Source organism: Colobus angolensis, unplaced genomic scaffold (genome assembly GCF_000951035.1).
Source record: "Colobus angolensis palliatus isolate OR3802 unplaced genomic scaffold, Cang.pa_1.0 Scaffold13, whole genome shotgun sequence".
Classification (NCBI taxonomy): Eukaryota; Metazoa; Chordata; class Mammalia; order Primates; family Cercopithecidae; genus Colobus; species Colobus angolensis.
The window spans coordinates 23,825,769-23,846,312 of record NW_012114252.1 but is presented as its reverse complement, the minus strand read 5'-3'; the positions used below and the strand labels follow the sequence as shown (position 1 = coordinate 23,846,312).

The following is a 20,544-nucleotide window of genomic DNA, read 5'->3' as shown; positions in this document are numbered from 1 at the left end:
GGAGGTGGGGGTCACAGACGGAGGGAGGGCGGGGGAGGTGCAGAGCAAGGGGATCAAACTGCAGTCGAGAGGCTCTCCCGGGACACAGTGGCTCATAAGGCTGCACTGGGGTCAGGAGGTCACGGAGCCCCTGCTGAATGGTCCTATTTCACCTGTGACAAGGGCACCAAGCCTCCCAACTCTGTGCTGCTTTCAGGACTGCCTCGGCTATTTATGGCCTTTGAATTTCCACATAAAATTCAGAATCAGCTTTTGAATTTTCAGTTTTGTTGAGGTTGTGCTGAGTCTGTGGCCCCTGTAAAGCACGGGGCATCTCAGACCCCGTGCCGAGTGGAGAGCTGCCAGGGATGTGTCCCGATGCCGGACCCCTTGTGATTCCATTCCTTTCTACTCTAGGCTGTTCCACAGACCCCAAAAAAGGGCCCATCTCAGTATGCTCAATTTAAATTTTTTGTGTCAAAATTAGTATTTCCTCCAAATTTGCCACTGACATGTTAGTTTCCATGGCTGACCCTGAGCTCCCACGACTTGCCCTGTGTGGGCACCAGTGCCCGTGATGAGGGGGAATGAGAACACGCATTCTGCCCTGAAGGTGATCTGGCTGCTTTAGATGCCCACCGACAGCACACATCTCGGCAGCAATAAAGCACGGCAGTGACCAGCAATCGTGTGCATGGCAACAGTCTTCCTCTTGCAGAATAAAGAGCCCAAGTAGCCAAAGCAACTCCAAGCCAAAGGAACAAAGCTGGAGGCAGCAGAGGCCACCTGACTCCAAACTCTAGCACAGACTACAGCAACCAGAACAGCACAGCACTGGCAGAGAAACACACAGGCCATCAGGACAGGTGGAGGACCCAGAAATAAGGCCACACACCCACAGCCATCGGCTCTTCCATAAAGCCTATGATAACAAGCACCAGGAAAGGGCTCCCCATTCAATAAACAGTGCTGGGATCGCTGACCAGCCACATGCAGAACATGGAAACCGGACCCCCTCCTAACACCACATACAAAATCAAGTCAAGGTGTAATAAAAACTTAAATGTAAAGCCGAACACTATAAAATCCCTGTAAGAAAACCTCTGAACATCGGCCTTGGCAAAGGTTTCATGAAGAAGACTGCAAAAGCCATCGTAACAAAAACAAAACCTGACAAGTGAGATCAACTAAACTAAGGAGCTTCTGCCCAGCAAAGAAACGCTCAGCAGGGCAGACAACCTACGAATGGAGAAAATGCTTCCACACTACGGATCTGACAAAGGCCTTGTATCTATAATCTGGCAGGAACTTAAACAAATCTGCGAGCAAAAAGCAAACAACCCCATTAGGAAACGGGGGAAGGACAGGAGCAGGCCCTTTCGAAAGACACTCACACGGCCAACACACACGTATATGGAAACAATGCTCAACATCACTGGTCACTAGAGAAACGCAAACCAAAACCACAATGAGATACCATCTCACACCAGTCAGAATGGTGATTCCAAAACACCAAAAGGCAACAGATGCTGGCGAGGTTGTGGAGAAATGGCAACACTTAGACAACCATTGGTAGGACTGTAAATTAGGTGCAATGGAAACCAGTCTGGAGATTTCTCAAATAACTGAAAACAGAATTACCATGGGACCCAGCAATCCCACTGCTGGGTCTGCACCCAAAGGAATATACATCCTTCTGCCATAAAGACACATGTACTCACATGTTCATCCCCACGCCTCTCATAACAGCAAAGACATGGAATCGGCCCAGACCGTGAATTCCAAGGATCCCACTGTCCATCAACAGTGGACCAGATGAAGAAAACGCAGCACAGACACGTCAGGGAATGTTACATAACCATAGCAGAAGGAAATCACATCCTTTGCAGCAACACGGATGCAGCTGGAGGCTGTTCTCCGTGTGAATTAACCCAAGAACAGAACACCACATACCACATGTTCTCACTTAAAAGTGGGAGCTCAACACCGCGTACCTGTGGACACAAACGGCAGCAAGAGACACGGGGGCCTATGCGAGGTGGAGGCTGGGAGGAGGAGGGTGAGGATTAAAAAACTACCGAGGGTCCTATGCTCATTACCTGGGTGACAAAACCATCTGCACACCAAAGCCCTGCTACACTCATTACACGTGTCACGAACTTACACAGGCACCCTGAGCCTAAAAGAAAAGTGGGACAGAAGAAACAGTGTAATAAAATAAGATTTCTCTGCGCTGTATAAAGCAGAAAATAGTTTCTGGCTACTAGCAATCCAAACTGAAATATGCTGAATACACTTAATTTTTAAGATAACCATTTTTGCTATATAAAATGAATATATATGCACATAAACACATCACAGAACCACTCTGCATGTGTTTAACCCACACAATTATGATGTAAAGAAGGAAGATTACCTATTGAGGCGAAGAAAACAATGGCCAGGAAGTCACGGATGGGTTCAATGGAGGCGGCGATCTCCTCAGTGACCATGGGGCCCTGAGAGGAGACCAGCGCTCCGGCCAGGAAACAGCCCAGCTCCATGGAGACGTCCAGCAGCTCCGTGACCTAAGAGAGGCAGGACTGAGCTTTACACAAGACCCCACAGTGCATCAGGGTCACCCCCATCCCAAGGACACCCCGAGACCCAGCAGAGCCACCACAACAAAACACAGACGCTGCGCAAATGGAGCGTGGTCCTGGGGCCTCTGCTGGGTCTCAGAGGTTGACATGTAGAGGCTGCTATTAGTTGAATTAACCTTCCTGGGAGAAAAAAATTATTTAAAAATATTTGAAACAAATATCCATACAGATTGCGTTGAAATTTTTGAATGAGAGTATTTTTCAATTGTTTTAAATATTTGTGATACGTTTTCTTTACCTTGAATCAGAATAGCCTGGTGGTAGTGTTAGAAACGCATTCCCACTACCAGCCTCAAAGCAGAGAGAAAGCGACAGGGCGACAAGCAACAGCCCCGGGAGGGCACGAAGCCAGAGAGAAGCATCGGCGTGTCTGCGGCGGCCGATCTGATAACCCAGATTCGCGGCCACGGCAGAGTGCTGGCTGGACAGCCACGACGCAGGAGCCTCATGGCAGGTCTGCGAAACGCAGGCTTCCAGCAGCCTTGTGGATGAGGCACGGCTGACAACGGCCAACCTGAAAGATGTTTATCTTGAGAAAGTAAAATTGTAGACGATAGCAGCATTAGATGAAAAGAAAAGAAACTTGTAAAAGAACTACGATTTTTAACGGCAACAAAAACATCACATCCTGAGGATTCAACCCAAAAGAAGACCCGCACCTGACACTGCAAGACACAGACCCACGAAAGACGAAAGACTGAGATAACAGCACCACGGGCTCAGCACGGCAGAGTGGCGGATGTTCCCTCACCTGGCCGACAGACGCACGGGAACGCCAAGAGACTTCTGTGTGTGTGAAACCGACCAGCTGAATCTAAACACTCGAGTGGAATTTGGAAAGAGCACGAATAGAGCCAAGACGACCCTAGCACAGAACAAAGCTGGGCCTGACACAGAGATCAAGCTACGGTGCAGCTGAGGGCAGGTGGACAGAGTCAGAGAGGCATGTGCACACACACACACACACACACCACAGGTACACACACCACACACACCACATACAAAGCAGACACACACGAACACACATCACATGCATATACACCACCCGCACACCACACAAAGCACACATGTATGCACGCACACATGCCACACACACGTACACACACCACATGCCACATAAAGTACACACTCATGCACGTACACATGCCACACCAAAGTACACGCATGCACACACAAACGCATACACATGTACACATGCCACACATAAGGCACATGCATGCATGCACACATACACAATCACATAAAGCATACCACACGTGTACACATGCCACAAAGCACACACACGCAGACCACGTAGACACACCACAAAGCATACATGTACACACCACAAAGCACATACATGCATGCACACAGGTACACGTCATGCACAAAGTGCACACACATGCACACGCACGCACAAACATGGCTACTTGGTTTTTGACAGAGTGATGCTATAGAAGGGGAGCAAGAGGCCTTTTCAACGCATGGCATTCAGAAACGCACGCGAATGACGGAATCCTCATCCACTCCCTCACTTCCAACACAACGGAAGCTCACCTCTGGGTGGACCGTAGAGCTAATGAGAAAAGCACAACAGAACGCTCACCGACAATAGTAAAGCGCATCTTCACAACCCAGGGGCAGGTGGATCTTTCACAAAGACAAAGAAGACAGCCACGAAGAAAACAATTCGTAACTGGATGATGCTGAAATTAAGGACTTCTGTTCATCGAAAGACACCATTAAGAAAGTGAAAAGGCAAGTCACAAACTGCGAGACATTTGCAAACACATATCTGACATGCTGGCATGGAATGTTTTTCAGCCATAAAAAGGGGTGAAGTGCTGGTGCGCACAGTGACGCAGCCAGGCCTGGAGGGCGTGACGCTAAATGGAAGCCAGGCACGGAGGCCCCCATGTGACGTGGCCGGAAGCAGTGGCTCCGTGGCCACAAGGAGGTGGGTGGAGAACTGAGAGCTACGGGGACTGCTTTGGGGAGGTGGATATAATTGGATAGTGGTGATGGTGGCAAAGCATTTTGAATACTGACTTTCAAATGATTAAAATGGCAAATTTTACGTGAATTTCATCTCAGTAAATAAATTTTTAAAAAGGACAAAAAAATCTGCCGACACATAAAAAAAAATTCCTACAAATGAGAAGAAAATCCTCATGCTACAGAAGAACGTCCTGGAGGCTTTAATAGGAACACCACCAGGACAACACCCAGATGTCACTGAGCTCCTGAAAGGGCTCGAGGGACTGGTCATTGTGAAGTGGACGCTGGAGCCCCCGGTCAGAGCCCTGAGAAGCTCCATACCCGGAGCAAGTGCAGAGAGGCTGTGGGGCACGGCGCGCTCACGGCACAGCAGCAGGATGGGCTGAGCCTCCGAAAGGGCTCCAGACCAGCCATCAGGAAGTGGACGCTGGAGCCCCCGTCAGAGCCCTGAGAAGCTCCAGACCCGGAGCAAGCGCAGGGAGGCTGTGGGGCACGGCGTGCTGAGGGCACGTGGCAAGACAGGCTGGCATTGGCATGGCGACTGTGGCGAAACCCACGCTGTGACTAAGGTTGAGCTCCTGTTTACTGTGATTCCTGCAACCCACCTCCACAGGTACCGTACGAGGCTCATCAGCAGTAAGCACCTTCCAAAACCACGAGAATGGACAGCGGCTCTATTCGTGTCAGCTCTAAATGGAAACGAATCCTAAGACTGAACAGTGGAAAGAATCCGTTGTGGCATCTGGTGCAGATGCGCGGAGGGCCCAGCACCCCAAGCGACTGGCAGCAGGTGCAAGGTGAGTGCTGCCCAGTGAGCGAGAAAACCCGAGAGCCGGGGAGAGAGTCACCATAATGGAAGAAGCCACTGGGAGGGCAACACCGAAGTTGTCTAGATAAGACAATTTCACTGGGAGTTATTTTCAAAGAGAAAAATACTCTGGAATGGATAAAGCAATGTAAAAACTTAAATAAGTCACACTCTTGAAGTACTTGAAATCACCACAACCAGAAGCAAATCATAATTTTCTCCCAAGTTTACAAAATAGTAGCAGGCAATTAAATTATATATAAGAAACAATTTTTGTTAATTTACTTTTTTTAAATGGAAACTTTTTTTTTTTGAGACAGAGTCTTGCTCTATCACCTCTGCCTCTGCCTCCCGGGTTCAAGTGATTCTCTTGCCTCAGCCTCCCAAGTATCTGGGACTGCAGGTGTGTGCCACCACGCCCAGGTAATTTTTGTATTCTTAGTACAGACGGGGTTTCACCACGTTGGCCAAGCTGATCTCGAACTCCTGACCTCAGAAGATCTACCCACTTTGGCCCCCCAAAGTGCTGAGATTACAGGCGTGAGCTACTGCACCCGGTGGAAACTTCTTTTTTTTCCCCAAGACGGAGTCTTGTTGCTCTGTTGCCCAGGCTGGAGTGCAGTGGTGCGATCTCAGTTCACTGCAACCTCTGCCTCCTGGGTTCAAGCAATTCTCCTGCCTCAGCCTCCTGAGTAGCTGGGATTACAGGCGCACGCCACCACGCCCAGCTAATTTTTGTATTTTTAGTAGAGACGGGGTTTCACCATGTTGGCCAGGCTGGTCTTAAAACTCCTGACCTTGTGATCTGCCTGCCTCGGCCTCCCAAAGTGCTGAGATTATAGGTGTAAGCCACTGTGCCCGGCCGGAAACTTTTTGTTTTGAGATAATTATATAGTAACCTGCAGTTTTAAGAAATAATACAAAGTCCTCATTACCCTTTAGTTTCCCCAATGGTAACATCTTGCCAAATTACAGCACAAGACCCCACTCAGGTGCTGATACGGATACAGTGAAGACAGCGAATGCCATCCCCAGCCCCTCCCCAGACCACCCTTCCTCAATTCCTGGGAACCACGAGCCCTTCCTCAATTTCGTAATCTTCTCACCTCATAAATGTGACATAAAAAGAACCACACAGTATACAGCCTTTGGGGGCTGCCTGCCCACTCTGCACAGTTCTCAGGAGGTGTGTGCTGGTGGTTTTACTGCTGAGCGGCGTTCTGTGGTGTGGACATAGCCTCAGTTTGTTGAACATTTATTTACCCACTGAAGTACCTTTGGACTGTTTATGGCTAATATGAATAAAGCTGCTATAAACACCTGTGTACAGGCTACTACTGTGTGAACACGGCTTCGTTTCTGTGGGATAAACAGCAGGAAGTGCACCTGCTGGGCTGAACGGTGACGGTGCCCAGGCGCGCTGTCAGGACTACTGAGGCTCTCTATGGGGGTCCAGGAGCATTTCCTGCCACTCTCATGTAAGGACTGTCCTCTCAGTAAGGAGAAGCCCACTTTCCAAAATGAACTTCATTTATTTAACCTTTCACATGGCATAAGTCACACAGTTAATTAGCATGTGAGCAACACACAGTTAAAAACTGCTTTTCCAAAGTTAATTTTGTATTTCAGGTGTAAAGCTATTTGAAAATTTAAGACCGAGTAGCATGGTTTGATATTAGTGTTTATGGCGCTTTTTATGATCACAGTTTTTTTGTTTTGATATGGGGTCTTGCTCTGTCACCCAGGCTGGAGGGCAGTGGTGCAATCACAGCTCCCTGCAGCCTTGACCTCCTGGGCTCAAGCCATCCTCCCAGCTCAGTCTCTCCAGCAGCTGGTACTATAAGTGAGCGCAACCATGCCCGGCTAATTTTTCTATTTTTTGTAGAGGAGGGTTTCTCACTATGTTGTCCTGGCTGTTCAACTTCTGAGCTCAAGCGATTCTCCTGCCTCGGCTTCCCCAAATGCTAGGATTATAGGTGTGAGTCACTACACCTGGCCCACAGATTTGTTTTAATGTAATACTCACAAACAGTATTTTAGCAAAGTGCTTAAGAGTATGAGTCAAGCCAGTTAAACGGGTTTAGCTCATTGTATTACGTATTGATGGGTAGTATAAGAAAGTGTGTATGAAATAAAAAATACTAGTAAAAATTTCAATTTTAACCATTATTAAAAAGAAAAGGTAAAGAATGGATCACAAGATTTCAGTGAGAGAGATTAATATCAGATTACATAAATAACACAGTGTGAGAATTACCGTTAACATTAAGAAGATAAAGGCAGATACTCCCAAGATCAGGATTTCTTTGTTCCCCTTGCTTTCCACGTGCAGCTTCCGATAATAGGGTCCAATGAGATACTTCTTTATCACAAGACATAAAAGAAAAACCGCCGCTAGCGAAAAAAGAATCTGACCAATCAAAACCAGGATTCGCAGAACTTCCATGGCAATGCTAGGAAAGAAAAAAGAAGCGACGTGATTTCACTTCCAAAACATAGCTCTCTAAAACTCAATGAAATAACCTTTCACTTTTTTCTTTAACATGCTACAAAATACATTACCTGAATCACACACATCTTTATTTTCAAATACAAAAACACCCTATGAATCATATACTCATCTCAGAAATTAAGTTATGTTGAGCCAAAGGTAGAAGCTGGATTGGTTTGCAGTCAATACTTTGGGGTGAATACGTATTCTAGGATGTGAGAATTCTCGACTGACGGCGTTCCTATCTCAGCTGATGCCTGATGATAAATTCCTCGTCGTCAGGCAGTGGTTGCTCTCCGTGCCCCACCGCAGTCTCCTGATGGACGAACTCTAGCGACCATCATCAAGGCACTCCTGATACAGCCACTGCAGTCTGTGTCTGTAGAAAGTAATTCTTTGCTATGTTCTGTTTATAATATACTACCCGGATGTCAGAATAGATCGCCATCTCAGCCAACGGACTTCCACTATCTGAGGTCTTTACAAATATACCTGTATTTAACCGTAGCCTTCCACCACTCAGGCCACAATTCTGGTGAAAGTTTCCTCGGTGGAAGAAACCTATAATTCCCAAGGGTGTCAACCTCTGCAGCCTGGCTTAAAGCAGAAATGCCGAAAATGCAAATCTCAAACTGCCACGATTCCTTGGGGGAATCAGAGCAGAGCTGGGCTTGAAGCAGAGGGATGGAATGAAGGGATCAACAGCAGCCACAGAAGCAAATGTGAGGAAGCGTCCTTCAGAGCCCGCTGCAGGGCCCACGTCTGCGACTCGGAAGGAGGGAGGCAGAGTCCTTCAGAGCCCACTGCAGGGCCCAGGTCTGCGACTTCAGGAGGAGGGAGGCAGAGTCCTTCAGAGCCCGCTGCAGGGCCCATGTCTGCGACTCAGAGGGAGGCCCCTTTCTGCAGCCCTGGCAGGAACGGAGACAGACTCACAGCCAAGAAGGCCAGGCCTGCTGCACTCCTGACAGCTTCGCCACACTGCTGGGCCCACATCTGGCCCTGAGCCCAGCACCGTGGTCCCTGTCTGGACCGCCACCCCTTCCCCTGCAGCTCCAGTGGCCTCCTCCTGACCCATCTGCTCTCACACAGAGGCCCAGACAGCTCATCAGGATCCTCCATCAGCTCCCGGACGCTGGGATGGAACCCAGGCTTCTCTGCCCTGCCATGCCCTTCCACTGCCCCAGGCCACCAAGCAGCCCACCCACACAAGCCACAGAGCCCGCTGCCTGGGAGGTCCCTACCCTAGACTCCTCTCCACAGGCTCAGCTGCGTTCCTCAAATTCCAGCCCCGTCTCCAAGGCAGAGCCTGTGCCAGTCTGGAGCTCACTGCTGCTCACCAGCTCACTGCCCCATCTGAATCATTTGCAGGGCGGTTCCCTGCTGCGGACATCTTGTCTACCACTCATTTGTTCATCATTCATTCATCCTCTCTCCGAAACACAAGAGCAGCTCCCCACATGGGGAACGTCCTCTGCTGAGCTCACCCTTGCATCCTGGGCCCCTAGAGCACTGTGTGCCACCTGTTACGGCGGCCCGCTGAGAACTGTCTGACCCCCACTGCTACGTCACAGATGAGAACAGGGGCAGAGACCAGGTGATCTGCTCCAGGCCACATGCCCAGAGCAGAGCTGGGGACGACCCCAGTATCTGGCCTCAGGGTCAAGCCCCTAACAGCTACACAAGCTCTCCACAGCCACCGTCCTCAGGGTTTGGATTTAGATCAAATTTCCCGAAGACTCCCACAGTGTCCATGAAATGCACAGTGATGAGGACTCAGAAAGATGCCAATCAGAAGCCACAGTGCACTCAACTCTGACCTCTTTGAAAGACGATCACCGTCACAAGTTTCTCAGGATTCCAGCTCGCCGCCATGCCACCTGCAGGTCCACACGTGTGTGCTGCTCTTGGATCTGCACGTATGGGGCGCACCGTGTCCATGACTGTTCTGGCTGCCTCCTCTCAGCGTGTTTGGACAAGCTTCCCATCAGCACGTCTGATCCGCTGACAGGTGAGGAAGGGCTCCCTCACGGGGTGCACCAGAATTTGCTCAGCCAGATGCAAGGGCTGTCCCGGTTCTCACACGGACTCCACGGCCATCCTGGTTCTTGTGCACTGCGGTGGCCAAGGGGCCTGTGGGTCTATTGATGGTGGCAGTGGGTGCTCACTAAGGGAGCCAGGCACCTCCCACTGTGAGAGGTGCTGTCTGGTGGGCTGCCAGGAGGTTGCTCCAATTCCCATCCCAAAAATGACACCCAAGGCTCCCCGCTTCCCAACCTGGGCACCACCCAGCTTCTAACGGTGCCCAGTCTGACGGGTGGCCAGTGCCATCACCCTTCTTTGGTGTGAGGGTGGGTGTTTCCTACTTTACTCAAGTCGAATTACCTGTGAAATATTATGAGGGAAAGAGTTCTTTCCTCTAGGAATGATCGAGGTTAATTCTGAATAAAGCTTAATAAGAAAGCAGAGTTTATTACGTTGCAACTAATTTTCTTTCTTTGATATTTTAAATATAAATTTTCCCTGGTTATTAAAATTCAAAGGGAGGTTTTCCCAAATTACAGAAAAGTATATATAGTAGAAAAAACTTACTACAAATCTACTAGTCTACTAGTAGAAAATCATTAACATCTTGTTTTATATATATAATATATATATTTCTAGTCTATTCATGTTCTTCTATGTCTAATTAAAATAATATAAAATATATATATATATTTTTTGAGACGGAGCCTTGCTCTGTCACCCAGGCTCTGGAGTGCAGAGGCCCAATCTCAGCTCACTGCAAGCTCCACCTCCCAGGTTCACGCCATTCTCCTGCCTCAGCCTCCCGAGTAGCTGGGACTACAGGTGCCTGCCACCACGCAAGGCTAATTTTTTTGTGTTTTTAGTAGAGACAGAGTTTCACCATGTTAGCCAGGATGGTCTCAATCTCCTGACCTCGTGATCCACCTGTCTCAGCCTCCCAAAGTGCTGGGATTACAGGCGTGAGCCACTGCGCCCAGCCAATATCATATATATTTTTAACAGTTATTATATATAATTCACTTACCATACAACGTACCCATTTAAAAGTATTCAATTCAATGGTTTCCAGCATATTCACAAAGTTACACAACTATTACCACAATCCATGTTAGAATACTTTCATCACCCCAAAAAGAAACGCTGTACCCATTAGCACTTGCTCCCCATCTCCCTCCACCTCCCCAGCCTCTGGCAACCAGTAATTCATTCTCTCTGCACTGACTGGCCTAGTTTGGACGTTAGTATGAATGGAATCACAGAGTGTGGCCTTTTTGTCCAGTTCTTTCACAAGCATCGTGTTTTCAAGGTTCACCTGTGCTACAGGATCAATCGATGTTTCTGGACGGCAAGCCACCCCGGTGCTGAGGCGAGAGACGGAGGGCACGAGCTGTTCCAGTGCAATAAAACATATAAAATAAGAATAGTTCTACTAGATATAGATCATAGATACAATTATATATGAATATCATTAATCATTAGTTTGTAGCAATTACTCTTTATTCCAATATTATAATAATCCTCATTCTACAATCATAACCTAGGAAAACTAGGCCATACAGAGATAGGAGCTGAAGGGACATAGGGAGAAGTGACCAGAAGACAAGTGTGAGCCTTCTGTGATGCCCGGACAGGGCCACCAGAGGGCTCCCTGGTCTAGCAGTAACGCCAGCGTCTGGGAAGACGCCCATTGCCAAGTGGACCGTGGTCTAGAAGTAGCGTCAGTGTCAAGGAAAAACACCCTCTACTCAGCAGACCGGGAAAGGGACTCTCCCTTTCCCTGGAGGAGCTCAGAGAAGACTCTGCTCCTCCACCTCTCGTGGGTGTCAGGCCCGCCCGCATTTCTCTGAGGCCTGACCGTCTCCCTGAGACGCTGTGCTTCAGCGGTCACGCTCCTGGCCCGCCTTCATGTTCCATCCTGTACACCTGGCTCTGCCTTCTAGATAGCAGTAGCAAAATCAGTGAAAGTACTAAAAACCTCCGATATGAAGAAATAATGGCGTAGGCTGTGTCCTCTCTCTCTGTCTCTCTGCCTTGGCGGCCAGACAGGGAAGAGCCCCTTGTCCAATGGACACGTGACTCACGTGACCTTGTCAATCACTGGAGACGGCTCACACTCTTTACCCTGCCCCTTTTGCTTTGTATCCAATAAATAACGGCGCAGCCAGGCATTCGGGGCCACTACCAATCTCCGCGTCTTGGTGGTAGTGGTCCCCCGGGCCCAGCTGTCTTCTCTTTTATCTCTTTGTCTTGTGTCTTTATTTCTACAACCTCTCATCTCTGCACACGGGGAGAAAAACGCACTGACCCTGCGGGGCTGGACCCTACAAATGTTCATTCTATATTATGGCTGAATAATATTCCTTTGCTTGGATATAGTATGTTTTGTATATCCACCTGTTATCTAATTGACATTTGAGTTCTTAATACTTTTTAACTATACAAATAATGCTGCTTGAATATTCATGTACAAGTTTTTCATTGCGGTGAAATTCTCATACCATAAAATGTACCAAGTTAACCATTTCTGAGTGTGTAACTCTGTGGTATCACGTGGATTCACACTGTTGTACCTCCATCACCACCGTGGACCAGTCTTTATGTGGATGTGTGTTTTTCTTTCTTGTGGATAAATACCGAGAAGTGAACAGCTGGGTCAGACGGGAGCTCTGAGGACTGTGGTCTGTAATTCTGATTCTGTCTCTTTTCTTTTTTTTTTTTGAGATGGAGTCTTGCTCTATCGCCCAGCCTGGAGTGCAGTGGTGCGATCTCAGCTCACTGCAACCTCTGCCTCCTGGGTTCAAGTGATTCTCCTGCCTCAGCCTCCTGAGTAGCAGGGAATACAGGCACGTGCCACCAAGCCCAGCTAATTTTTTGTATTTTTAGTAGAGATGGGGTTTCACTGTGTTAGTCAGGGTGATCTCGATCTCTTGACCTCATGACCCCCTTGGCCTCCCAAAGTGCTGGGAATTACAGGCGTGAGCTACCGCACCTGGCCTAATTCTGTTTCTTAAGTTTAACAGTATAACAGAGTACTTTTCCAAGTCATTAACTCTTTGTAAACATGAATTAGAACAATTTCAGTGGGATCAATACCTGTATTGCATTAATTTTTTGAATTGGAAAAATGAAAATAAAAAGCTTTAAAAGTTTTCTGATTTTTAGACTTGTGTGTAACTGGAAAGAAAGTGGCAGTGAGATCAACATGGTATTTGAGTTTTGTAAGTGCCCTGCAGTCTCTGCCAGGGCTCTGCCTGTTTAGTATGGAGAGTCCGCCCTCCGTTGAGAATAATTGTGCATGAAAAATGCTCAGACCTCTTAAATAGAAGTCAAGTCATCTCCCACCAGCATGACAACTCTTCTTTCTGTTGTCCAAATTATCCTTCACTTATGTTGAAGATTGTAGCCAGAAGGAATAAGAACTGATTCCGATTTGGGGGTTGGAACTAAAAGTGTTATTTTTCCGATATTTAAAGACATCTGGATCAAAGGAAAATGGCAATCATAAGGACCCTCTTAGCGAGTGAACTTTAACCACTGCTTCCACCAGCAGCTGCACTGAGTGCCCTGCCTGGTTTTCTCTTTCAATCTTCCCATGGTCCACCAGGCAGGCATTGTTCCCACGTCCTCCCCAATTTACAGAAAGCTGCCAAGGCTTGCACGGCCAGAGCACAGCCAAGCTGGGGCTCTAGCCTGGGCTGAACCTCTGGAAAACACAGGTAAAAAGCTGTTCATTCCTTCTACTTTCCTGCCTGCCTGGCTGAGCTACCGACAGCAGGGAAGACTTAACGTAAGATCTGGCAAAAGGCAAATACTAAAAAATATTTCCACCCCACCGTCTGCCATGACGAAGCCCTTGTCAGCCATTCGGGCAGGGGTGGGACTTGGGGCCTGGCAGGAAGCAGAACCCCCTGGCCAGGCCTCACACCACCCTCCACAGGGGAGCCGCTGGTTTAAAGCCTCCTAATAAACACACGAACCATCCAGGATACAACGAAAAGTCGCTCATCATATTAAGAATCGGGAAAATCACAACTTGAAGGAGAAAAGACAAGCACCAGTCTTCACATCAAGACAAATGGACGCTGGAGTTATCTGACGAGGGTGCTAAAGCAGCCATGATTAAAACGCTTCAAAAAGCCACAAACACTCTCTGTAAACAAATAAAAAATAGAAAACCTCAGCAAAGAAATAAAGGCTACATAAAAGAAGCAAGTGGAAATTATACAACTAAAACAATACAGTCATAATAAAAATCTTTGGGGATGGGCTAAGTGGCAGAGCGGAGATGAGAGAGGGCAGAATCGGTGACGCCGAAGACAGACAGAATTCATCTGCCTGAACAGAGAGAAACGGACCGAGGACGGGCAAGGCCTCAGGGACCCACAGGCCCCTAACAAAAGAGCAGATTTCTAAGTTTCTGCAATTGCAGAAGGAGACAGCAAGTGGACTGAAAAAGGGTGTGAGGAAATAATGGCTGAAAACTTCTTGTTAGCCAAGAGACATAAACCCACAGATACGAGAAGCCGAGTGAATCCAAACAGAACAAACCCAGAGAAGGCGGCTCTGGGATGCACAGTAGTACAATTTCTGAAAACTAAAGACAGAGAAAAAACCTTGAAAGCTGCCAGAGAGAAACCCCTCATTCCTTCGAGAGGAGCACAAGCCTAAATGGCAGCAGGTTTCACAGCTGGAACACAGAAGCCAGGAGCAGGGACACGCACTTTCCAGGCACGGGATGAGGGGAGACACCACCTGGAAATCCACATCCCACGAGATGCCCTCGGAGTGACGCGGGGACAAAGGCCATTCCCAGACAAAGAAAAACTTAGAGAATGTGTGGCCAGCAGATTAACTATGAAAGAATGACCGAAGAAAGTTCTCCACACAGAGAGGAAATGATTAGAGAAGATAGCTTGGAACATCAGAAGGAAAACAACATCAAAAATAGGTGTGAGAAGAATAGATTATCCTTTTCCCCCTGAGTTTTCAAAATCGTATTTGATGTCTGCAGCAAAAATTACAACACCATCTGATGTGGTATTCAATAAAAGTAGAGAAAAGACAACAATTATACAGCCATGTGTCACTTCACAACGGGGATACATTCTGAGAAGCATCATGAGGCAATTTCATGGTTGTGCAAACATCCCAGAGTGCACTTACACAAACCCAGATCCACCCAGGCCACCTGGCACAGCCTCTGGCTCCTGGGCCACACACCTGCACAGCATGTGACTGCAGCCAACTGTAACACAATGAGAAGTATTTGCATATCTAAACACAGAAAATATACACTAAAAGTAGAGCATAAAAGATAAAAATGGTACACCCATATAGGTCGCTTGCAGGACTAGAAGTTGCTCTGAGTCAGGGAGTGAGGGTGAGTGAATGTGAAAGCCTCGACCCTGTGCACCACTGCAGACGCCGCAGACACCGTCCACTCCGGCTACACTAATCTGAGACAGTCTCACTCTGCTGTCCAGGCTGGTGCGCAGCGGTATGACCACAGCTCACTGCAGACTTTATCTCCCAGGCTCAAGCAATCCTACAGCCTTAGCCTCCAGAGCAGCTGGAACTACCGGTATGTGCCACCACACCTGGCTATTTTTTTTTTTTTTTGGTAGAAACGAGGTCTTTCTATGTTGCCCAGGCTGGTCTTGAACTCCTAAGCTCAAGCAATCCTCCTGCCTTGGCCTCCCAAAGGCTAGGATTACAGGTGTGAGCCACCACACCTGGCCAACGACATTGAGTTTATTAAAAATATTTTTCTTTCTTCAGCATTAACCTTAACTTACTGTAACTTTTTAACTTTATAAATTTTAAGGCTTTTAAAAACTTTTTGACCCTTGTAATGACACAACACGGAAACACTGTACGACTATACAAAAAATAATTTTTCTTTTTATCTTACTCTATAAGTTTTTTTCTATTGTAATTTTTTTTAACTTTTTAAACTTTTTTGTTAAAAACTAAGACACAAACACACATTAGCCTAAACCCACCCAGGGTCAGGACCATCAGTGTCGCTGTCGTCCACGTCCACATCTTTCCCACTGCAAGGTCTTCAGGGGAATAACAGGCACAGAGCTGTTGTCTCCAATGATGACAATGGCTTGTTCTAGAATAGTTCCTGAAGAACCTGCCTGAGGCTGTTTGACAGTTAACTTTTTTCTTTATAAGTAGAAGGAGTGCACTCTAAGTTAATGATAAAAAGTAGAGTATAGAAAATACATAAACCAGTAACGGTGATTTATTATCGTTATCAAGTATTCCATTGCATACCTAATTGGGTGTATGAGACTTTTATACGATTGGCAGTGCAGCAGGTTTGTTCATGCCAGCATCACCACAAGCAAGGGGGCATTACACTGCTCTGCGACATCACCATGGCCGCAACGTCACTAGGCAGCAGGAATCGTTCAGGTCCATAGAATCCCACCGGACCACTGCTGTACAGGTGGCCCGTCACTGACCAAACTTCATTACGTAGTGCATGACTATTCAATATGTGGGCGGGGGAGGGAGCTAAGTGGAAATAAGGCTTCTACATTTCACACGAAGTGGTAAAATGTGGATTGCAGCAAATGGCGATAAGTTACATGTGTCCACTGTAATACCCAGAGCAACCAAGAAAACCACACAGAGCAACATACTCGAAACATTATAAATGAGTCTAAATGGAATCCCCGAAAACATGCAGGCAACCCACAGAGATGTAAATGAAAAAGAGTAACAAGAGACAAAAAACAAATAAAATGCAGACTTCAGTTGCAACATATCAATATTTACCTGATCTATAAATGGTCTAAACTTACCCATTAAAATACAGAGACTGGCTGAGTGGACTAAAAAAAAATCATCCAACAATATGTTCTCTACAAGAAACTCCCTTCAGTACAAGGGCATAAGTAGGTTGAAAGGAAAAGTATGAAAATGACACACCACTGCAGACATTGACCAAAAAAAAAAATTAATATTACATTAATATCAGATAAAGTGAATTACAAGGCAAGGAAAATTACTAGCAACAAAAGAAATATGGCCAGGCACAGTGGCTCACACCTGTAATCCCAGCACTTTGGGAGGCTAAGGCAGGAAGATCACTTGAGGCCAGGAGTTCGAGACTAGCCTGGCCAACATGGCGAAACCTTGTCTCTACTAAAAAATACAAAAATTAGTCAGGTGTGGTGGCACATGCCTGTAATCCCAGCTACTCAGGAGGCTGAGGCACGAGAATCACTAGAACCCAGGAGGCGGAGAGCCAAGGTCACGCCACTGCATTCCAGCCTGGGCAACAGAGCGAGACTATGTCTCGAAAAACAACAAAAAAAGAAACATTACATAATGATAACAAGATCAATTCACCAGGAAGACAAAATGATCCTAAATGTGTATGTACCAAACAAAAGAGCCCCAAAATACATAGAGCAAAAGCTGACAGAACTCAAAGGAGAAACAGACAAATACCCAGCGATAACGGGGGACTTCAACACCATCTCCCTCGACAGCTGATACAGCTAACAGCAAGAACACGGAATAGTGCAATTAACTGACATATATTTACAAAACTCCATTCAACAGTAACAGAATATGCTTTTTTTTCCTCCCAAGTGACTTTGGAGCATTTACCAGACAGTTGTCACTGGCCGTAAAACAAACCCCAACAAATGTAAAAGAACTGAAATCACACAAAATGTTCTCAGGCCACAGTGGAATCAAACTACAATCAGTAACAGAAAGACATCAGGAAAATCTCCAGATGTTTGGAAATCAAGCAACACTTCTAAACAATCCCTGAGTCAAAGAAGTATCAAAGGAAAAGTTTAAAACTCATTGAACAAAATGAAAATAAAAATACAACATATGAAAATATGCGATGCAGCTAAAACAGTGCAGAGAGGGAAACTTATAGCACTAAATGCTTACAGTAGAAAAGATGAGCAGTTTAAAATCAATAATCTAAGTTAATACCATAAGAACCTAGAAAAAGAGTAAAATAAACCCAAAGCGAGAAGGAAGGAAGGTGAGGGTAAAACTAATGAAACTGAAAACAACGAAATAAAGAAAATCAGTAAAACAAGGAACCGATTCTTTGGAAAGATTAATACAATTGCCAAATCCCTAGACAAAGAAGATGCAAGTTATCAACATAAGCAGTGAAACGGGGGATATCACTACGGACTCTGTGGACATGGAAAGAATGACAAAGGAACACGACACAAAAACTCTACACATAGAAATCTAGCAACTGAGGCAGAATGGAATGGTTCCTCGAAAAGCTAAGCTACCACAGCTCAGCAATATGAAGTAGATATTCTGAGTATCTACTGGGACTATTAAGCAAAATAAACTGGTCAGAAAACTCCCCAAAAGGAAATCTCATGACCCACAGGGTTTTACTACAGAATTCTACCAAATATTAAGGAAGAACTGACATCAATTTTATACAATGTTTTCCAGAAAATACAAAGAAAGGAACACTTCCCAAAACATTTTGTGAACCTACTATGACTCTTATTACCAAAACCCAGAGTATAAAAAAAAAAAAAAGAAAGAGAGAGAAAACTACACACCAATCTCTCTCATGAACTTAGACCCCAAAATCCTCAATAAATTAGCAAATTGAAGGCAGCAATGTATAAAAATAATTATATACCTAGACCAACTGGGAATTATCCCAGGTATGCAAGGCTGGTTCAACTTTCAAAAATCAATGTTATCCATCATGTCACCTAGCTAAAAAAAGAAGGCCGGGCGTGGTGGCTCATGCCTGTAATCCCACCACTTTGGGAGGCCAAGGCGAGCAGATCACGTCAGGAGTTCAAGACCAGCCTGGCCAATATGGTGAAACCCCGTCTCTACCAAAAATATGAAAATTAGCTGGGCATGGTGGCGCACGCCTGTAGTCCCAGCTGCTCGGAAGGCTGAGGCAGGAGAATTGCTTGAACCCAGGAGGTGGAAGTTTCAGTGAGCCGAGATCATGACACTACCCCAGCCTGAGCGACAGAGCGAGACTCCATCTCAAAAAAAAAAAAAAAAAGGCAAAAAAAGAAAAATTACATAATCTTATCAATTGGTTTAGAAAAAGCAACTGGCAGAATCCACCACACATTCATCATAGAAACTCTCAGCAAACTAGGAATAGATGGGGATTTCCTTAGCTTGACAAAGAGTGTCTACAATAAACCTACAGCTAACATCATACCTAATGGTGAGAGACTGAACGCTTCCCCCTGAGGTCAAAAGCAAGGCAAAGATGTCCTCTCACACAATCTTTTCCAGTAAAGTACTGGACATTCCAGCCAGTGCAATAATGCAGGAAGAAACCCAAAAGGATGCCGGTTGGAAAGGAAGAAATAAAGCACATGAGACGGGTCCTAGCACTTCAATCTGGTTCCAAAAGAAGTTTCAAAAAGGTCTTGGCAACTGTCCCTATTTTCTGGCTGATATTCTTGGAATATATCTGTATATGCGGCACAACCTACAACTTTCCGGATAAATTAATTCTTCCCATTTGGAGTCTCTCTCCATACGAACCCAAGCAGGTGCAGTTTACGTTTGGCAATACGATATTGGGAGAATGAAAAGAAGGACCGGGGAAGTGGTGACGATGATGACAGTGACAATGACAACCACACAATGACAGATCTCACACACACACACACCACACATGCATGCAGACACATATGCACACAGACACATGCAAACACACATGCAAACACACAGATATACCCCATATACGCACACGTGGATACCCCCCCAGACATACCACAGGACACACACACACCCCCCACACATGCAGACACATGCCCCCCACCACACAGGCACACCACACATACATGCAGACATACATGAATACACGCACACACATACCATGTAAGCACACAGATATACCCTACACACACACACACACACACACACACACACAGATACTCCCTCCCTATGCACACATACACATGCATACAGACACCCCCCTCCCTCCACATCACTTACTATGTTCTGGGCATTGTTCTAAGCATGTTTATATCTGAACTCATTCATTCCTCCTGACTACTCCATCGGTGGGCACTACTGCTACCCCTACTTGATGGAAGACAGAACTAAGGAACAGTGAGGATGAGTCGCCTGCCCATGGTGAGGAGCTGCTAAGCACAGACAGCCAGGGCATGAGCAAGGCAGTGTCGCTCCAGGGTCTGTGCACGGAAGCCTGAGCCATCTGAGCTCAGAACATCTCTCTGGAAAAGGTATTAAGTAGTATTTTTATGCACAAGTGATTTTAAACTAGAAAAACAAACTGTACACAAAGCATTTACCTAGAAGATGCACTGGCGCCCGCCTGTATGAGAGTCGGCATGACGGCCATGAAGAGCCCGAGCTGCACGTCCTGCGTCACCAGCATGCCGAGGAGCACGGTGCTGTAGTCAACGTCGCCTGTGTGGGGAAAGGCATTGAAGACAGGTCTACAGCAACTCAAAAGTATCCGAAGTCAAAATGTCGCCATTGTACACACTTCCGAAATAACCCAAATTATTTTGGCACTTTACTTTTTCTTTTTTTTTTTTGAGACGGAGTCTTGCTCTGTCACCCAGGCTGGAGTGCAGTGGCGCAATCTCAGCTCACTG

General features: G+C 46.5%; 1 protein-coding gene across 1 annotated transcript in view; it reads right to left on the bottom strand.

The window, feature by feature from the left end:
- The window catches only part of TMCO3 (transmembrane and coiled-coil domains 3), a 58,479-nt gene that overhangs the window by 6,829 nt on the left and 31,106 nt on the right, over positions 1-20,544 (bottom strand). The window contains exons 8-10 of the mRNA XM_011933926.1: positions 20,236-20,353; positions 7,664-7,859; positions 2,396-2,546 (exon numbers count right to left, since the gene is read on the bottom strand). Of these exons, the coding sequence (XP_011789316.1) occupies positions 2,396-2,546; positions 7,664-7,859; positions 20,236-20,353 (465 nt within the window). The remainder of the gene's footprint in view (positions 1-2,395; positions 2,547-7,663; positions 7,860-20,235; positions 20,354-20,544) is intronic.